A 22,591-nucleotide genomic window follows, 5' to 3' on the forward strand; every position below is an offset into this window, starting at 1 on the left:
CTATATAAACCAACATGTCTATATAGAATAACCTTGTAACTACATAAACCAACATGTCTATATATAATAACCTTGTAACTATATAAACCAACATGTCTATATAGAATAACCTTGTAACTATAATATAAACTATATAAAAATTAAATACAAGCATTGTTGAATTGAGAGAGGAGGCTTCAGCACGTCTCCACATTCTGTCTCAAACATTACTCTCTGTTATCATGTCTATGAAAAAAGAATGTTAAATCACTTAAGATACAACGTAAGGTTAGTCATAGGGATAAGGCAACATGCGTATACAAACAAATGCAGTTGTTATACCACCACACTTAATGCACGTCGTCTATAAAACAAACTAACATTCTGGCAGATGTACAAAAACAGGAGTATAATCATTCGCTCACACAATCTGTGTTATTTTATCTGCCACCATCCTCTGTTTCACACTGTTTAAAAAAACGTTTGCTATTACACATATCTTACATACTTGTGATCTGTGATAGAGTTGCCTCCCTTACATTTTGTCATCATGTAGTATTGTCAACAAATAAATCATTCTTGTGTACCTGTTATCAAATTAATGTATCACATCCAATTTACACGATACATACAAGATTTGCATGTTTCTTAGTAGGAACCTCTTTGGATAAGAGAAGTAGGTCAGAGTAAAGTACATTTTGAAGCATACACCCTTAAATCAATTTGGATACAGCGTATCTCTGCAACAGCATTATTGATACTGAAAGTAATATAGGATTAACTGAAGTGTCAATAAACGTCAAGTTTCACTATCCCTTAAACTAATTGTGACAAATAGGTTATCTCTGTTAATTTATCAGACAACTCCATGTACCGTTCACAAATAGGTTATCTCTGTTAATTTATCAGACAACTCCATGCACCGTTCACAAATTCCATAACACGCTAAAGCCAATCTAATATCTTATCACTTTAAAAACTTTTGATGGAAACATTCCTCGGGCTGCCATGAGCATACACTACAGATTCTACACACTGTCAGACTAAAAACAGGACCAAAACCACAGAGCCCAAGTCTACAGATTCAACACACTGTCAGACTAAAATCAGGACCAAAACCACAGAGCCCAAGTCTACAGATTCTACACACTGTCAGACTAAAAACAGGACCAAAACCACAGAGCCCAAGACTACAGATTCTACACAGTGTCAGACTAAAAACAGGACCAAACCCACAGAGCCCAAGTCTACAGATTCTACACGGTGTCAGACTAAAAACAGGATCAAATCACAGAGCCCAAGTCTACAGATTCTACACAGTGTCAGACTAAAAACAGGACCAAACCCACAGAGCCCAAGTCTACAGATTCTACACAGTGTCAGACTAAAAACAGGACCAAACCACAGAGCCCAAGTCTACAGATTCTACACAGTGTCAGACTAAAAACAGGACCAAACCACAGAGCCCAAGTCTACAGATTCTACACAGTGTCAGACTAAAAACAGGACCAAACCACAGAGCCCAAGTCTACAGATTCTACACAGTGTCAGACTAAAAACAGGACCAAACCACAGAGCCCAAGTCTACAGATTCTACACAGTGTCAGACTAAAAACAGGACCAAACCACAGAGCCCAAGTCTACAGATTCTACACAGTGTCAGACTAAAAACAGGACCAAACCACAGAGCCCAAGTCTACAGATTCTACACAGTGTCAGACTAAAAACAGGACCAAACCACAGAGCCCAAGTCTACAGATTCTACACAGTGTCAGACTAAAAACAGGACCAAACCACAGAGCCCAAGTCTACAGATTCTACACAGTGTCAGACTAAAAACAGGACCAAACCACAGAGCCCAAGTCTACAGATTCTACACAGTGTCAGACTAAAAACAGGACCAAACCACAGAGCCCAAGTCTACAGATTCTACACAGTGTCAGACTAAAAACAGGACCAAACCACAGAGCCCAAGTCTACAGATTCTACACAGTGTCAGACTAAAAACAGGACCAAACCACAGAGCCCAAGTCTACAGATTCTACACAGTGTCAGACTAAAAACAGGACCAAACCACAGAGCCCAAGTCTACAGATTCTACACAGTGTCAGACTAAAAACAGGACCAAACCACAGAGCCCAAGTCTACAGATTCTACACAGTGTCAGACTAAAAACAGGACCAAACCACAGAGCCCAAGTCTACAGATTCTACACAGTGTCAGACTAAAAACAGGACCAAACCACAGAGCCCAAGTCTACAGATTCTACACAGTGTCAGACTAAAAACAGGACCAAACCACAGAGCCCAAGTCTACAGATTCTACACAGTGTCAGACTAAAAACAGGACCAAACCACAGAGCCCAAGTCTACAGATTCTACACAGTGTCAGACTAAAAACAGGACCAAACCACAGAGCCCAAGTCTACAGATTCTACACAGTGTCAGACTAAAAACAGGACCAAACCACAGAGCCCAAGTCTACAGATTCTACACAGTGTCAGACTAAAAACAGGACCAAACCACAGAGCCCAAGTCTACAGATTCTACACAGTGTCAGACTAAAAACAGGACCAAACCACAGAGCCCAAGTCTACAGATTCTACACAGTGTCAGACTAAAAACAGGACCAAACCACAGAGCCCAAGTCTACAGATTCTACACAGTGTCAGACTAAAACCAGGACCAAACCACAGAGCCCAAGTCTACAGATTCTACACACTGTGTCAGACTAAAAACAGGACCAAACCACAGAGCCCAAGTCTACAGATTCTATACAGTGTTAGAGACTAAAAACAGGATTCCACACCACATAGCCCAAGTCTACAGATTCTACACAGTATAGTGTTTTAACTACCACACCGTTTATAACACTTAAAACAGGATTTGTACACACAGTCTTTCTTGGCTACAAACAAGAGTATACAAACAGTCTAGAACTACAAGGAAGATTCTACACAGAGTCTTAAACTACAAGGAAGAATATACCCTGAGTTTGTTTAAAAACTCAAACAGGACTAGCACACAGGGTCAAAAACTACAAACAAGATTTTACACATTGGTAAAGACTACAAACAAGATTCTACACAAAGTTTAAGACTGAACAGGAGATTTAGAAAGTGTCTAATACTACAAACAATATCCTGCACAAAATTTAAGGCTAAAGCATAGCACTGTAAGTGGTGACCACAGGGTTTCTGAAACGAGGGGTCCCCAACATGCAGATTTTCATTTGAACTCCATCCCTTTTTGGTCTGAAGGAGTGGGGTGAGAACTCCCATCAAAAATGCAAATGTGTGTATGGGGGATGGGTGTGTGTGTGTTGAGTTCTCAGCCAAACACACATACACACAGACAGCCCTGCACAGGCAGACAAACAGACAGACAGACAGCCCAGCAGACATATAAACAGTCAGACAGACAGGCAGCCCAGCAGACATATAAACAGTTAGACAGACAGACAATTACACTACATCAGTAACATGCTTCATGCATTACTTTATCAACTTACTTTATCACTGATGTCTTTTTGTTTATTCTGTCAAGCAAGACTCGTCCCCTTCCCCTATCCCTTACCCACAACTCCTATCCCTTATCCCCATCCTCCCTCATCCCTTACCTCCATCCCCGATCCCTTATCCCCATCCCCCCTCATCCCTTACCTCCTTCCCCTATCCCTTACCCCCATCCTCCCTCATCCCTTTCCTCCCCCCCCTACCCCTTACCCCCATCCTCCCTCATCCCTTACCTTCATCCCCTATCCCTTATACCCATCCTCCCTCATCCCTTCCCCCCATCCCCTATCCCTTATACCCATCCTCCCTCATCCCTTACCTCCATCCCCTATCCCTTATCCCCATCCTCCCTCATCCCTTACCCCCATCCTTTACCTACAACAGACTGTATTCTGTAATAATTTAGTTTTAGTGATCTGGAAAAGCTCTAGATGTTGTCGGTGTGAATGTAGGATAAGAAGATTTTTGTAACTTTTTCGATGGTTTTTCTAATTCACCACGATATTAACTTTCAGTAGAATCCTGGACGAGTGACATATGGAAAAAGTGACCATGCTGTTAGAATTACTTTCCCCCCCAAATTCCTCTGTCAGGGTTCTAGTAATAGTACTGTCAACAGGAATGTTTTATCTTTGTTTTCCCACAGTAATAAAAACGATCTGAGTATTCTTTTAAATGTCTATCACTACAAACTAACAACTCACTTTTTTATTTAACTGGAATGTATTGATAATTTTTATTTTTCAATACACTCCAGTTTAATGTCAGTATAATGTATGTTGACTGTTCCATAACTTATCACGCTGCACCCCATCACCTTACAGAATCAGTAGCCATGGAGTTGTTCTCTTTAACAGGTATCAAAACATGATGCTGTTTAAATTACAAATCTCAGGGAGAATTAAATATATCCTGTCAGACTTTAATTAAAACTAAAATTGATAGCTGAAATACATGTCACATTTCTTCTCCATTTAACAGAGCCCTATTGCCATAAATGTTCTCTTTAGACTGCACAGATGCCAAAATGTACGAGTCGGCAGAAAGGTGGTTCAACGTCAGATAAAACATGATGTTATTTCATGAACTGCAGCAAATTTTAGCACCTAGTTTTTTTCTGCTTTTTATGCGATTTATATATCGACAAAGGTCGGTACTATCTCCACACAAAACCACGCCCTTCCCAAACAGCATTCCCTACTTTAGATGGTATCGGATTCCAAAATACCATCTTAGATTAGATTTTGATATTCTTCACAGCATTTTGAGAAAAAACAGATCCGTTTCTTACCACAAGAAAGACGTTATCATGGATGTGTGGTACTCTCATGACTAATTATGGGGCAAGTTTTATTGCAGGAATCATAAATTGTGTTGAAACAATATTTTTCTATCTTTATCTATATAAATGTACAATGTAAGGATTGGAAGTCTTTTCTGTCAGAAATCGGATACATCATGTTGTAAACCTGATCTATGGTCTCCACACTACCGCTGCCCGATGTGTTGGATTGCCTTATCATTCCACAGATATTTCTATAATAGACCAGTGGATCTCCAGGTAGGTATGGCCAGTTTATACCAGTGGATCTCCAGGTAGAAATGGCCAGTTTATACCAGTGGATCTCCAGGTAGGTATGGCCAGTTTATAACAACGGCTCTCCAGGTATGTATGGCCAGTTTATACCCGTGGATCTCCAGGTATGTTTGGCTAGTTTATACGAGTGGATCTCCAGGTATGTATGGCCAGTTTATACCCGTGGATCTCCAGGTATGTATGGCTAGTTTATACCAGTGGATCTCCAGGTAGGTATGGCCAGTTTATACAGCTTAGGTACTTCACTACAAGGCCGGTTGAAAATCTTAATCACAGCAACTTCAATTACATATATCAGGATATTAGATACATTCAATGAACCTAACCTACTTCTTGTTTTTTACCCAAAAATTAACGATGAATGATTGGTTGTCAGGTCAATAAATGGTTGTCAGGTCAATAAATGGTTGTCGGGTCGATGTTTGGTTGTTGGATCAATAAATGGTCAGACCAACCTGACAACTTAACCTTTCACCTCGTTCAATAGATTTCTGCGGGACAGTCAAGTTCTAAGGTAAAGTCAGGCTTTCTGCAATTGTTTCTTCTTTCACTTCTTCGATCAGTAAGTGCTAAAAAGTATGTCACAAGAAGCTGTTTCTTGTTTTCTGATCATAAATCCTAAAGCCTAGTTAACTTAACAGAGCGCTGAGAGAGGTTGGACCATATAGAGTGCTAAGTTAACCAGACTTACAGAACTGTTTCACCAATATAAAGGGCTTTGCGATGCACTGTGTAATATCAACAAGCCTTCTTTAGTATAGAGTCAGTATAAAAATCAACACCACAGTTCTGTTACACCGAACCTTCATTTATCACCACGGTTACAACTACAAACTTCAATTTCAATTTCTCTGCTGTTTAGGGTCAATATATAAACATATATATATATTATAACTGAGTATCGGTGAGCAATATTTTACAGAAATTAATCAAGGAAGGAAGGAAAGACTACACTGCTCACATTTGTCTCTGTCGTAGTAACTTACATGTATGTACAAAGCTATTCTGAAGTCTGTCTGAGGTCTGTAGCTATTCTGAAGTCTGCCTGAGGTCTGTATATCTTCAGAGTGGTAATGGACATTACCCTAGTCCATTACTCATTGTAATACACATCTGAATCTCCACCAAATCATTTCGTTATTCCATTACCTACAGATATAATTAGCAGGGAATCTGGACTCAGACCTTTGGGGTTTTGGTATGGAATCTGGCTTTGAAATCTCAGGACCACTATTCCAACACTGTGGCTTCCGAGTGTTAGAATTTTAGTCCTGACAATCTAGAGCCAAAATATTAATACTGAATGTTGTTCAATCAACCTGGTTGATGTACTAAAGAACTTAGCTGTTCAGGGATTCCAGGTTACATCATAGAACTGTTCCTCGTTTATGTTACCCCTGTTCACAAATATTGGTTTAGAACAACAGCAGGAAATTATAGGACCTGCAGAATTTACAGCTTACAGCTGGGAAAGTTAGATTTACCTTCACCATTATCCTTTGTACATTTAGCTAAGGAAGCTTGGTTTTAAATTGCATTCAAGCAGAAGAGAAACAAAACATTGAAAACACAAAAAGATGAGATCATAAACGGATGTTTAATACAAATTAATACTATCATTTTTTATGATAAATAATAAAAATGTTATAAAAATGACAAAAGTTAAAAAGAAAAGACAAATAAAAATTGAAAATTAAACATTTCTGTGAATGAAAACATTAAAAATTCAGTTTAATACAACAAATTTGTTCTATGCTAAATTGACCTCAAGTCATATACAACAAACAACAAACTTAACCGTCATTAACTTGTAGCTAGGGCTGGCTACAACAAGATTTCAACGCTCCAGGTATTTAAAACTTTAGTAAGATCTCTTGATTGTTTACATCATTATATTTACATAAATCACAAACATTTCTGTAGCCATCACTATCATACACTGATGTAGCATTGTTACCATAGCAACCTATTCATTTTCAGTCAGAAATTGACATTATATCATAAAGATAATTCAATACTTCTGCAGGTTTTATTTTTTTTCTCCATTAAAATGTTGTCCCTTTTGATAACAGAATTATATAGTTACTTAACCTTCCTATCTTCATATTCAATATGAAAAGAAATCTCCTTCCCCTAAAATAATCTCTAAACTTCATTCAACAGTTAAGTTGTAGAACGACCAATTCTAATCAGTGTGTATATAAAACAGTAGATCCTAGTAGTGCTCAAATACCTCTCACATGAAATTGAAAATGAAGAAAGTGAAGTGTGTATGACAATATTACAATGTACGTACAATGTATATGTAAATAATAATACCGTATAAGTTCACCTTTATACTGTACAATGTACATCCGTAGTATAATCCTCCGCTACCTCCAGCAATCATGAAGGTTTACTTTCACTTTCTGATGTGACATCATCTATCATTTAAATAAATATGTGTTTCTACCACAACCTCCGTGTTAGCAGTTAGTTATATACCAAATAGATACAAAATAATGTCACAGTTCTAATGTGGTGAAGAAATGGCTTTCTCTTAATATTTTTTTTAATGGCTTTCTCTTAATATTTTTTTCTTTTTTTTCTCTCACAATTTTAACAGAATCTTTTTTTTTTTTAAATTGCATATAGTTTCTATGTTAAAACTATTTACAAAACACCTTTATAAATGATTCACAATAAAGCAATGTGAAAGAAATGTGAATCATCTACAACAAATTCACATTTTGAGACCAAAAAATGGTAATGTAATTAAAAATATACATGTCACATTTTACAACAAAATCATGACCAATGTTTGTATTAATTGTATAAATAACATGAATATGTAACACTTTTCTTGAAATGAAATTTTACCACGGTATCAACACAGACAACTTCAAAAAGACATTTATAAACTCCACGGAAGAAATTCACAAAGACACATGATACAGTTCATGGAAGAACTTCACAGGGACACATGATAAACTTCTTGGTAGAAATTTACAAAGACACAATGGAAGAACTTCACAAAGACACATGATCAAGTTCATGGAAGAACTTCGCAAAGACACATGATAAACTTCACAGAAAAATTCACGAAGACACATGATAAACTTAACATAAGAACTTCACAAAGACACATGATAAACTTCACATAAGAACTTCACAAAGACACATGATAAACTTCACAGAAAAATTCACGAAGACACATGATAAACTTCACAGAAAAATTCACGAAGACACATGATAAACTTCACATAAGAACTTTACAAAGACACATGATAAACTTCACATAAGAACTTCACAAAGACACATGATAAACTTCACATAAGAACTTCACAAAGACACATGATAAACTTCACATAAGAACTTCACAAAGACACATGATAAACTTCACATAAGTACTTCACAAAGACACAACGGAAGAACTTCACAAAGACACATGATTGACTTTAAGAAAGATCATCACAAAGACGCCAATTACGATACTAAAGACAAAAGAAGACAAGATGATGTCAACAGCATATTCTCAAATAAATACCAGGAAGCTTACTAAAAGAACAACACTGTACTACTGTAAGTTTTACTGATTTTATATGTACAGACCCCTTACATCAAAAACAAATTGAAATCATTTCACTTTATATCAGTATACTGAACTACTTGGTGAGATAACAGAGAAGTGTCCATTACAAATCACGTACCATTACTAGTTTCGAAAAAATAATCATTTAAAACACAAAATGAGCGTTTGCACGAAATCTTTAACACAGAAATAGATGACTTTGATCAATTAACAAATAATTAATAGTCAAGTAATAGATGGCGTTTGTTGCTGTCAGTACAATATCACTGTTGACACCTGACACAAGACAAGACAGCTTTGTAACAACCAGAAATAAACAAAAACTCTGCTTTTTTATTTGTTTCCATATCTTACTACAAATGTAGAACAACAATTTGATCATTGACTTATATTAGCAATCCAAAAATCTATCACTGTAACCATAGCAACATAAACACATCATACACAACTCGACAGCTGTTACCATAGCAACATATATACATATACACAACTAGACAGCTGCTACCGTAGTAACATATACACAGATACACAACTAGACAGCTGTTACCATAGCAACATATACACAGATACACAACTCGACAGCAGTAACCCTAACAATACTACAGCTGTTACCATTACAACATATACATATAAAATGTACTTTAAAATGATCACCATGGCAACCAAACCTAATTGCATTGACGTAATTGTAACCACAACAACCAATAACCACAATAACTATGGAAGTCACTGTGTCAATTTCAACACAAAAATCAAATACCACATGGCTTCAACAAAAAACCAGAAAAACAAACGGCTTATCACAGAAGTGTAAACTTAAGGGAGACTGGCTTAATGAGTTAACAAAAACAACCACTGCCACATAGAAACATTATACATACTCTGAATACCACAAAACAGTAATGTCCGTGTACCCTATCAGACTGTCCTCAGACATGTCTAAGCAGGTAAGAGAGCAAGGCCAGATTGGAAATTTCACAAGATATTGTTCAGCAATTAATCAAACTGCTATACAATGAGATTCTAAATTTGATTTGTTACTTTACCATTTTAATTAATAGATTTGTAATTTTACCACTTTAAATTAAAAATTTGTTACTTTACCACTTTAAATTAATAGATTTGTAATTTTACCACTTTAAATTAAAAGATTTGTTATTTTACCACTATAAATTAATAGATTGTGACTTTACCACCATAAATTTATAGATTTGTTATTTTACCACTATAAATTAATAGATTTGTTAATCTGCTGTTATATATCTTTATATTGATTTTCATAACTGTTTTATATAAATGGAACTATAATGATAGATTTGATCAAACATGAAAAATGCAATATTACTAGAATCTTACATGTGCATATCTAATCGGAGATCAGAGCCTAAGAGTGGAGAACAACATAAAGTGCCAGTTCATACTGTTCAATACGAAACCTACGCCTACGACAAACATAAACACTATCTTCCTGAGGGGTCTAGTTACATATGGGTAAGATGTTCATCCCCGATACACGCCACTAGTGAATCTAATCACCAAATAGAATGAGAATATTGAGCTCCACATGTAGTTTCCATGTGTTGTGGCTGATAACACAATCTGTGTATTACATATTTATGGATAATTTAGTACAAATCATTGCCAGTTTAAAATTGGAGGAATTAAAATAACAATCTGATCTATAAATAATTTTACTTAAAACCATTTTTTATTCTAAAGTTACTGAAAAACAGCCCATAATGTCATTATGATATTGCTTACAGTTTCGTTATTAAAGGGGAAATCCCTTTAATAGGAATCCTTTTAATGGAAATCACCTAATAGGAATCCCTTTTATGGGAATCCCTTTAATGATAATCACCTAATAGGAATCCCTTTTATGGGAATACCATAATAGGAATGCTTTTAAATTGGAATACCCTAATAGGAATCCCTTAATCCCCTAATAGGAATCCCTTTAATGGGAATCCCTTTAATAGGAATCCCTTTAATGGGAATCCCCTAATAGGAATCCCTTTAAATATTTTATGAAAGCCAAAGTTTAAGGAATATGTGTCTTAATTTGTATTCTAGCAATATCAATCTGGAAAATTTACATATCAAAGTGCAACGAGGAAGACTTTTGAAACTTAATTTTGCCATTACTATGCATTTAGTTCTCACAAATTTCCATCTTTGTATAATTACGTTTTGAAATGTAAATGTAACTATACATTTAACTGATGATTATAATTTATACCTATACCAAGTAAATCCTCACTTCAAATGATTCACTCTTAACAGGGACATCATCTACGTTGAATTGAAGAGTATGATGTAAACAGAGTGAATAACTAATCCGGTGATATGGGCAATAAATATGGGGTAAATTTTGACTCTAAAATGATTTACTCAAGCTGATAGGTGTGCAAGTGTCGGCCTTGTACTTCATTTAAATCACAATTTTTATGACATTTTTATCCTGAAATCCAGTTCAAACAGCAAAAACAGTTAAAAAGCTCAAAAACCAAACTTATAACAGAAGCACAAATACACAAACAACAGAACACGCTTTAGGTAACAACAACAGAAAGCAACAACACAAATAAGCAAAGACAAAAAAGCAACATTTAAAACAAAAGCAAAAAACATTAACATTTATTTACAACAAGAGAAGTCACCTTTGATCACAGTTACTATGTAAATGCATTGTTCCTGTTGATAAAATGTCACAACCTCAGACTTCGAGTCCACGGACAACGGGTGACAACTGTCAACCCGTTCATGCATCAGATTAATATCACAACAAACATGGTCAAATGTCACTCAGCAAAACACACGCCAACAAATCACACAGGGTACGGAATTAGCACTCCGTTCAAAAACATCAAGTTCACTGATTGCATAGATTAAATATTACATAAATATAGATATTTTTTAAAGAGCTGTTTGCTCTTATTCACCAAAATATAACTGCTTGTTGTGTGTTTGTCAGGTTTGATAAGCAACCTCCCTCTAAACCAGAAGAATCACATCTCAGCTCATCCCAGCTTTGGTCCCAGTTTCACAAACTTTCCTTAACTTAACGAAATTCCATAAGTTTTTCCATAGAAAGCTTGGAGTTATGGAAAAATGTTTCTCTAATGCTAAGCTATAGGAAATTTTAAATTAGGAATTTTAAATTCAGGAATTTTGTCAAGTTAAAGAAAATTCATAAAATTGGGGTCTGGATGTAGAATAGGAAAATCTCCAATGAAATCTGTCACATGTGCTATGATTTACTAGTCTTGAAAATATGTTGGAGGTCAGAGCAAGTCTGATCTACACTATTAAAGGATTTTATAACATTAATATAATAAGCTTATCAAGTTAGTCATTTTCGCCACAGGAAATATCTAGACTACTGACCTCTAAGTATGTCTTTTACATAAAACTCCCATCATTCAAAACTTTTCTGAATCTTTCTAAATAATCAATAATTTGACAACTGTTCTCATCGTCACTTTACCCTTTACACCATTTTAAATACATAATCTACAGTCTTATCTCCACAGATATTCAGTATAAAATGTTCTCTTATACTCCAAAAACAACATGACCTTGACCTCTGAAACTGAGAAGTTTGATTACCTTGACCTCTCCAGGATGAGGTCAAGGATGTATTAGCGTCTGTGATTTCTGTATATAAAGTGCCACAGTTAGATGTGTTACCACAACCGTTAGTTAACAGATTATAAAGAGGCAGCCATTAGTTTGTGTATTATTGTAGTATAGAGTTATACAGTATTGGTATATGTATATTATCTCCAGGATATAAAAGCTCAGTATATATAAATACACTGTCAAGTCCAGAAGAAAGAAGAGGAAAGTCTTACACCACACAACCATCACATCCTCACCACATCATGCACATTCGAACACACTAGAGAATTGTAAGAGGAGAATGTTTGGTTTCCAGAGCAACGCCTGTCAAAGGAGGTCAACGCACACCTATTGACGCCGCTGACGCAACCTTTGTCTTTGTCTTTGGCGTTGGCGTTGGCGTTGCCTTTGACGTTGCCGTCGGCGACGGTTAATGGCATTATAGCGGAGGTAATATTTGTACCAGGGATTGTCAGGCCTTACCGGTGACCAGGGCGCTATGTACCAGCGCCGGCGAGTACTGCACAGGCCGTTGTTACAGAGGCGGCGATTGGGTGGCATGGTGGTCATGTTACACAGGCTATTGGACATGGTCTGGTCGTCAAGCTGACAAAGGACACGACGACTCTGCTCTCCATCCTTACCACATGTCACGGAACACTGGAAAAACAGAGACATTATCTAGTCAACACTCAACAATGACCTTATGTAGGAGGGGGTTTTCTGAAAGGAAATTTCAAGTTATCAGACTTCTTTTGGAGACCATTTTCAAAAATAGTTGCCAATCTGCATAGAAGAACTCCATTTCTATTTTGAAAACCAATCATGACCAAGAGTATTATATGAAAACCCTCGTTTTGCCTACAAAAGGACAGTGGGATGTGTCTGTAATGTTGGAGCATGAAATCAAGGGTTGCAAACAGACATATCTCCAAAGTTTAGGGTTTTAACTAATCAAATTGATGGAAGATATTAATGAATAATTTGATCAAAACTTGTGTTTAGTTATCATCTCTTCCATTTAATGTCCTGGCAGACTTACTGTAAAAGTACATTATTTAATTTCTATAAACCAATTGTTCAGTGTGACTACAGGAATTTCAGGTAAAACTAAAATCCTATAACTGGACAAGTCAATAATCAGCAATCAAGTTTAACAGAGGACAGGTAGATGACACTTACCTGGGACCACATGCCCGTGTTCCAGGTGCCACAGGCCTTGGTCTGGCACCGTTCAATCTCGTCTGGTTTCTGTTTGAGGTCACACTTGTCGCTGGCTCCGAGCTCATCCTGACAAACCACTTGGCGACGTTTCCAACCCGTTCCACAGGTGGACGAACACTGGAAAAACACATTCTTGTTTTAGCTTGTCAGTCATTAGTTAGTCGTTATGTCATTTCAAAATCAGGTAGGCATTTAAATCTAATTTGAATAAACTATCGGGAAAACAATCCATGGAAAAACTGTTTTGATTGATTTATGATAAAATCTATTAAGAAAATTTATGATTGTAACATTTTCAACTTCATCTGTATTTGCCTACAGTATGTATAGATCTTACTTAACCACTAAAACAAACAAAAGTAGATGGGGTTTCTTTTAAACTTATTCCCGTTAAAAATTCAACAATGAACTCCCCATAGAAATTCACCCAATAACCAGCTGAAATCCAGATAGAACATCATCACTAAGAAAACCAACTGGGACTACAAAACACCCACCCAGGAAATCCAGGATACAAACCTGAGTCACACACCCAGATCACTCTCCGCCTGCCTCAAACACATCTATCTCCTTGGTTACCCTACCAGGACATCCAGGATACAAACTAAGGTTGAACACCCAGATCACTCTCCGCATCCCTCAACCAAGTCTATATCTCCTTGGTTACTCTCCCAGGACATCAACCAAGGTCACACACAAAGGTCACACACACAGATCACTCTCTGCGTCCCTCAACCATGTCTATATCCCCTTGGTTAACCACCAAAAAAACATCCAGGATACAAACCTCAGTCACACACCCAGATCACTCTCGGCAACCAAGTCTATATCTCCTTGGCTACTCACTCAGGACATCCACCAAGGTCACACACAAAGGTCATTCAATCAGGTCACTCATCTGGGTCACCCCCTAGGGACATCCATCAAGTACCACAATTAGGACTACTTAACCCCACCCAGTCATCCTGACAATCCGGACAATAGCCTACAACACCTATCCAAGACAGCAACTAAAGACACCCGGTCAAGATACCAACTCAGGACCCCCAGGACTATTTCTGACGCCACACCCTGGGATACATACCTGGCTCCACGGTCCTACCCTCCACTGTGTGGTACCCTCTACGTTGTTGGAGGTGATCACCACAGTTTCGTAAGTATCCTCACTAACAGTTGGACAGTCTCCTCCATTACATGTTCGACTGGTCTCTGGGCGAAGTGTACTGTCACACTGGTCATCATCAATACGACGTCGGTTGACATGGTAACATACAACCTGGCGCGTAGCTGTACCCTCTCCACAGGAGGCACTGCACTGTTGGTCAAATGTTTAACCATTACCAATACAGATATAAAGGGGAACTCTTTTGTGTTTCATTCTCTTTTTAAACAAGTACAATGTGTATCTAATATTTAAGCACAAATCATCAATTCTGGATACAATACTACATATTTTTAAGATTATCATCAGTTATAAGCAGCAAAACAGAAAAACAAATGTAACTGATACAGGGGTAATGTTATTCATGCTCCTATATACTGATGCTTACCTCTCCCCAGTTTCCAGATCGCCACATTCCACATGCAGCTCTGACACAGGTTTCACGAGAGGATGGTTTTTCTTGGTTCCTACAGAGGGCACCATTTTGAATGCGCCCAAACCGGTCCTCACATCTGACATAGCGAAACCTTGTTCCTTTGCCACAAGTTGCCGAACACTGAAATAAATCCAATTAACTTAATAAAATTAATTTGCAACTATATTCCGTCTACTCAATAGCATGACAGAAGGGAGGTAACTCTTACTGTCATGTTTACAAGAAAATAAATACAGGTACTTCAATTTATAACAGAGAATGTGTTCAGGTATAAAAATACAAGTTATCCTTCTACATAACAAGTGTGTACCATAGACACAGACACATGCTGTTACCGCTGACATTTCATCATTGATTTGTACAATAGTTTATAGACTTACCCAGGTCCAGTCGCCAATCTTCCACGAAACGTCTAGTCTGGCCGCAGTCCTTGGCCATGCTCTGGTGGTAGATGGTCGTTTGGTTGTGGTAAGGGACCTCACGGTTGTTGTAGATACCTCGGTTGATGTTGGCACTGTGGTAGTAGAGGTAGTCGGACTTGTAGTAGTTTGTGCCGTTGTCGTTTGTGTAGTGGGTGTGGTCGTTGGCGTGACCGTGGTTGAGGTAGGGGTTGCTATGGTAGTGGTGGTTGTCGTGGTAGTCGTGGTGGTTGGACAAACAGGCAGGTAACATTCACGAGTGTGATAAGGCTTGGACGATGGGTCACACAGTTCCTGTGGTAATATCTCTCCGTGATAATGGCGGCAATCGATACGCCTCTTCGAAACGCCATGTCCGCAAGAAACAGAACACTGCAAAATTTTAATACATAATCACATCACCTGTTATAAAAAGATGTATAGAACCTTTGATGATCCCTGTTTACCAATTCATGTCTGATGCTAATTCAGTTTACATAAAGAATGCATTAAAACAAGTCAATCTAAAAGTTATCTGCATGTTAATTATCATAAAACCGTTATTCATTACTAATATAAGTAAATTTGATCAGGCATCGATACCTAATGGATAAAATTAGTTATAAGTGATCTTCATAACACATATGGATAATATTAGTAGTGAACACGATCTTTAGAACCTCAATTACAAGCCAAAGTAGGTGTGTAACTGGTAAGTTGTTTATAGAAGTTATGTTATCACTAAATATAATCTACTGGGGTTAGAAAATGAATCTATATCAATGTATAAGTCCACTATACATACTAATGTGTATTTAACATAGTCGTATAGATATTACTGTAAGCTAGAGACAGTTTGTAGACATTCCAGTCGACTCTTGTATCTGGCCATCTCCAGACAGTTTAATGGCAATGACAGGGTCACGAGTGGTTGACTCAGGTCACGGTGGTTGACTCGATTTGTGGAGTGTGAAACATGTCTCTAGCCAGATCACTTATCATTATAGCTCAATATCCACAAATCTTGTACAGCGATAAATATCAATGGACAACCCTGGTCTAAACACGTAACGCTGGTGTAAAGTAAGATGTTATCAGCCGTGCACATTGTCAGTACACTTTTCGCCCCTAACAACGGCCGAGGAATGTGTGAAAAGGAACAACTATAAATACAGGCTGATGGATTTATTGACAAGTTGATCACCTGATCACTTGTGACCGTGACCAAGTGGTATTTTCTGTGTACAATCTCGTCGATTTATCAGCCTCTCGTTGACGTATGAGTAATAAACAGTCGTTATCAAATTGTATAAAATGTCAGGATGACAACTGCATTGTAAATAGTAAAAAAGAAAATTCTAGGACATCTGTGTAGGAGTAGCCGATGTCTATGATTCAGAATGTTAATATCTCCTCCGTTATGTCTGTCCTACTGTCCTACCCTTCCGTCTGTCCTACCCTTCCGTCTGTCCTACCCCTACGTCTGTACGGTTATCATTACACAACATAATACCAAAAGTGATTCGTTTTTTATTTCAAAAGAAATGCAGTTAGCCTCTTTTGACAAAATTAGATAATTTATCAATCGTCACAAGTTCTGGGACTACCATGACAACCATAAATGCCAAGAAAATAATTTCACTTAAAAAACACAAGATTTCAGTCTCCATTTGTGATAGAAAATGTCATAAAATATGACTAAACAATTAATGCATTTATGCCATCATAATGACATAAGGTATAGTTTAGAAAACTGTTGGTCCAGAATGCAGAAGGTAAAGTAGGAACAGTGCAATAACTTACATCTCCCCATCTACGCTCCCTCCACTCAGGACACCTCTGACGGTTACACAGCTCACTGCTCACTGGTTTACGCTCGTTCTGACAGTACATGTCATCCACCTTCCTGTCGCCATGGAAACAGTAGACTTTACGATGTCTGGTTCCAGAGCCACAGGTATGAGAGCACTGAAATACAAGTTGTCATACTTAGCTACTTTTGTTGTTCCTACAATTTCTTTCGAATATATATACTTAATGACCAGAATAAGTGCCAAAGTTTTCAACTAGAGAACAGAATGAATGTTAAGAAATACTAATACTTCTCTAAACATACAGAACAGATATAGAGGAATATTAATTTTTGAACGCTGACACATGATTCTATGAGGTATATGGAAATTCTTTCGGAGAATTCAACCTGAAGATGATGAAATCATACTAAACAATCCAATAAGCAAAGGTGTCTGATGACCTATTACTGTCATCTTAGGTCTACAATTCTACCCCTCACCAGAGAGGTGTGACTACCTATCCCTGTCAACAAAATGACATGACAACTTACCCCTGTCCACAAAAATGTGCGCCAGTTGGGGCATGGGTCCTCGTTACATGATCGTGTGATGATGCGCTCTTCCGAGTGACACTCCGTCTCTGGTAGCTCGTTACGACTGATGTCTGTACAGGTGGCTCGCCGCTGTTGTACTCCGCCATCACATGTCTGTGTACACTGTAATTAAAGGAGGTAAGTATGGTACAGCTAAACCTTCAGTGGAGTGAATTAAATGTAAAGGGAGGTAAGTATGGTACAGCTTAACCTCCAGTCGAGTGTATTAAATGTAAAGGGAGGTAAGTATGGTACAGCTTAACAAGGGAGGTAAGTATTGTACAGCTTAACCTCCAGTCGAGTGTATTAAAAGTAAAGGGAGGTAAGTATGGTACAGCTTAACCTTCAGTGGAGTAAATTAAATGTAAAGGGAGGTAAGTATGGTACAGCTTAACCTCCAGTCGAGTGTATTAAATGTAAATGGAGGTAAGTATGGTACAGCTTAACAAGGGAGGTAAGTATTGTACAGCTTAACCTCCAGTCGAGTGTATTAAAAGTAAAGGGAGGTAAGTATGGTACAGCTTAACCTTCAGCGGAGTGTATTAAATGTAAAGGGAGGTAAGTATGGTACAGCTTAACCTCCAGTCGAGTGTATTAAATGCAAAGGGAGGTAAGTATGGTACAGCTTAACCGTCAGTCGAGTGTATTAAAAGTAAAGGGAGGTAAGGATGGTACAGCTTAACCTCCGGTCGAGTGTATTAAAAGTAAAGGGAGGTAAGTATGGTACAGCTTAATCTTCAGTCGAGTGTATTAAATATAAAGGGAGGTAAGTATGGGACAGCCTAACCTTCAGTCGAGTGTATTTAATGGAAAGGGATGTAAGTTTGACAGAATTAATTCTACGGTTGACACTTTATCTGTGCACGCTGTGTCAGTGAAGGGAGGGAAATAAAATAGAGTTCAATCCCCAGTTTACTCTATTTATGTGCAATGATAAAATATAAATTTCACTCTCTGACAATTAAAACATAATAAAAAAAGAAATTTGTCATCCTTTTTATAGAAATATCTCAATGTTTTTACCTCTGACCAGCTAGCATACTGCCAGTGTGTGGGTAAACACTTCCCTGTACAGGACACGACATCCCCGGGGCGGGGTCCAAGGTGGTCACATTCCCTGTCAGCTAGTTCTTCCTCTACCCCCAAAATATTCCGCTTGACACACGCCACATGCTGGACAGCTACCCCCTCTCCACAACGTGTTGAGCACTCCTCCTGTTCGACACGCCATCTGTAAAGTAGGGAGAGGTGCAACATAGTGATAACTATGGATGGTGGGGAGCATGGGGTGTTTAGGAGACGGAAGATATACTACAATCTTATTACTAGTTGTTGGCCTTATTATGCGACAAGTAAAATTCCTCATAAAGATCTGAAGATTTTCCTTCAAATATCATGATGAACGTAACAGCTCACCAGAAATGTGTTCAATGGACATGTTAAAGAACAGAAAACACAATAAAATTAAAGTGAAGGCACCTGTTACATTGTACTGATTAGCCTGGAGATATCTTACCTGAGGTTACAGTTCATGTTGCAAGCTTGGACAACCTTTGGAGGCCGGGGGAGGCGAAGTCGTTCACATTTACGATCCGACACAATGGTATGTTCCCGATCGTCACTCACGCACACCACCTCACGAGTTTGCTCTCCTGTACACAAACATCATAATATATTATATCATAATCATACTAGTTCTTATCTAAACAAAATTCCAATCAGATATAGTACTTCTCTCAAAAAGCACTGTTTTACAGTGAGTTATGGCCCTTTGATTGAAAGTCTTACTGTACACGAGGGTGTAGATCTTCAACTAGATACAAAGTATCGATGTGGATGTGATAGAGACATTGTGTGAGCGGTTGTATAATACTATTATAGCTTAATTTTGCTTGCTTACATATATACTACAATCGCTATTTTTTATAACTATACCAGATTATAGAGGAATACCGATACGGTCATAGACCGGTGTCTTATTTGATAGTTAAAACATGTCTATTTTTCTCATCTCTGTACTATTTGTTAACTCATGTTTAATTAACAATTAAATATTTTGAAAGAGAAACAAGGACATCATGGTCGTCCTACAACTGTGACACCCTAGCATGTCCCACGGTGACGCTATTATCAATATTACTGTAGAACCTTTATTCAGTTTTACCTTCACACAGTCTACTGCAGTCTGACCACCCTCCATGATGCTGGCTCCACACAAAATGGGTTTCTATGGAAACCATGTAGGAGTACTCTAAGTTGGGAGGATAGTGCTTGCCAACAGACAGAACCTGTAGAGGTCACAAAGGTCAAATGTCAAAGGAATATAAGATCATAAAAATGTTAACACACTGTAATTACTGAAAAAGTAGGTAAAAAGCAAGGGTGTTGACCATTTTTTTTTGCTTTTGTTTGTGGATTTTTTTAAAAATACTTTGTTGCTCCTGACAACATAGAGAATGTCAGGGAGGTAGCAATGAAATCTTTTCGAGATCAAAACTAACAATTAGTGTAGAATCAAACCCACTCTTAGTAACAACACAGGTAATTTGAAGACAATGAGTGGTGTATAAAGGTAGTTATGTGAAGTACCGAGTACAGGACAGTTCTCTATCATAAGTCTCAAGTCTTTGAAGATCGTGTATGACAATCCCGATATCTCTATATGACAACACATTGACAGAATCATTCATTCAAAAACTTCGTTGTGTATAAATTTGATTGTATCCGTGACCTTATGTCAACACAGCAAGCTGTCAATCAGGTACAGATAGCGCCACCTAGTGGCAACCCCTGACCTTTCCTTGTGAGCAGCAGTCTCATGAATTATCAATGAACCATTAACCTGAGAGAACATGTTGGAGTGTCGGATTCGGTGAAGTCTTCACTTTTTTACAGGTACTAAAGCATCCTAGGCTGTCGTATTGTTAGCTTGATGGCATGCTACCATGGAAACTATACTGACATTAAATTTTATTTTCCTATGTTTCTATGGACAATCCTTCTTAATTTATTATATAGTAATATCTTGTATTCCAAATTATAAATGTACTATTTCACAACCACCATCAAATGTGGATAATCAATGACCCTGATACAGGTTTAAGCTAACAATATTTCAAACAAACACACTACGGTAACTCTTCAATAAAATTCGCAATCGTGACAATTTTTTTCAATTGATACAGCCACTCTGCTATCACCTTTGCACCAGAAATCTTCAACAACGATCGTTTATCTTTTTCTATGTTAAGACTTTTGTAAACAAAGATGAAAATAAATGCCTGGTAAATCCTATATGAAAAAAATTCAACCAGATTGAATCTAAACAATTTCTTCAACAGATTAGCATTCTTCCTGAAACTTAGTCATTATTAAAATACTTAAGTTTCAGACATCCCACCTTCTTCTATATCAATCTATTACATTGCAGTTGTGCTGTTTTACTCACCATTAGAGTGATGTTTTCGCCTATTGGACCGGTCGAGTTGATCTGTTCCGTGACAGCATCTGACCCACTGTATTCAATGCTGGCACTCTTAACAATAATTTTCCTACGAGCAGTGTTGACCACAAAGTCACCATTCAAGATGAAGTGTCCAGTGGAATTACGAAGAGCTGTGCAAAATAATATAATTCTCACATTTCAAGTGATATTGTTTTAAAGTCCTTTGTACATTCTGTGTGTAAGAGTTGTCTCCCCTCCCCCTTTTGTTATTTGTCATTATACTCGCTGTACAAACTCGTGCTCCCTAAAACACATTCACAAAGGTGTATATATACAGAAATGTTAGAATGACAATGATTCAATTAAACAAATGGGGGTTGATCTTGTCGTAACATTATCCCTATACTAAACTGTAACCTGACTCAGATGACATACGATTGTGTTACGTATATTCACCTAGATAGTTTCCATCCTCCTTAAGGTTCATAAAGCCGCGCTGTTGAATGACAATGTTCTTGGCTCCGGATGGTATCTCTGCCACAAAGTTGTAACCTAGAAGACAGTGGTACACAGAGTTAGACAACCTTATTATTAGGGGGGAGTATGTACTACAAGTATCGGGCTAATAAAGTTGTCCAGACTAGGTCAAATGTCTCCCCTCACCCAACCATTATAATCAGACCCCTGTTGCTGTCAGAACCTTCAGGCTGACAGGGTAAATGACCACACGTTGCCTGTATTAATTACTGTAATTAGTGCCAGTAATTCCGGATCTCTACAAAAGATTTTCTAAAATCTCTGTCTTTATGCCACAATATGGTACAAAAATATGGCTAAACGTGGCAAATTTCACCAAGAATTTTGTTAAGTTCAATTTAATTAAAACAGATTTTAACACACCATATTTAGGGATACGCTTGAACTGGTTCACGATCTCCTCCATAAAACATGAAGTGTTATCTCCGCCACAAATCCCACATCTGTCCAGCTGTAGCCGTGATCCCAGACGATTATCACAGCCAGCACTCTGTAACGAAACAATGGTCAAAGGTCACAGGATCATACAGATATAGGTCAGGATTCCTTGCTATTAGTCACTGATATTATAAACATTTATGACAGGTTAATATAGTATATGACAACATATAAGGTAACCATTCCTAGTATTTTGGTCAAAAATGGATTTAAAATCAATAAATTTGGAAGAAAAACCTAAATAACCAATACACCATGGTTTATGTCTAGTAATTGACTGTTT

The 22,591-nt window shown here is 37.5% G+C and overlaps 1 protein-coding gene across 1 annotated transcript in view; it reads right to left on the reverse strand.

Annotated features, from left to right (window-relative positions):
- The window catches only part of LOC110452647 (A disintegrin and metalloproteinase with thrombospondin motifs 9-like), a 177,184-nt gene that overhangs the window by 15,350 nt on the left and 139,243 nt on the right, over positions 1–22,591 (reverse strand). The window contains exons 16-28 of the mRNA XM_021501288.1: positions 22,234–22,360; positions 21,790–21,885; positions 21,337–21,503; positions 20,053–20,176; positions 19,405–19,540; positions 18,912–19,119; positions 17,847–18,011; positions 17,306–17,470; positions 15,485–15,895; positions 15,057–15,224; positions 14,591–14,821; positions 13,465–13,623; positions 12,766–12,942 (exon numbers count right to left, since the gene is read on the reverse strand). Of these exons, the coding sequence (XP_021356963.1) occupies positions 12,766–12,942; positions 13,465–13,623; positions 14,591–14,821; positions 15,057–15,224; positions 15,485–15,895; positions 17,306–17,470; positions 17,847–18,011; positions 18,912–19,119; positions 19,405–19,540; positions 20,053–20,176; positions 21,337–21,503; positions 21,790–21,885; positions 22,234–22,360 (2,334 nt within the window). The remainder of the gene's footprint in view (positions 1–12,765; positions 12,943–13,464; positions 13,624–14,590; positions 14,822–15,056; positions 15,225–15,484; positions 15,896–17,305; positions 17,471–17,846; positions 18,012–18,911; positions 19,120–19,404; positions 19,541–20,052; positions 20,177–21,336; positions 21,504–21,789; positions 21,886–22,233; positions 22,361–22,591) is intronic.

This window comes from Mizuhopecten yessoensis, unplaced genomic scaffold, assembly GCF_002113885.1.
Source record: "Mizuhopecten yessoensis strain PY_sf001 unplaced genomic scaffold, ASM211388v2 scaffold6779, whole genome shotgun sequence".
Lineage (NCBI taxonomy): Eukaryota > Metazoa > Mollusca > Bivalvia > Pectinida > Pectinidae > Mizuhopecten > Mizuhopecten yessoensis.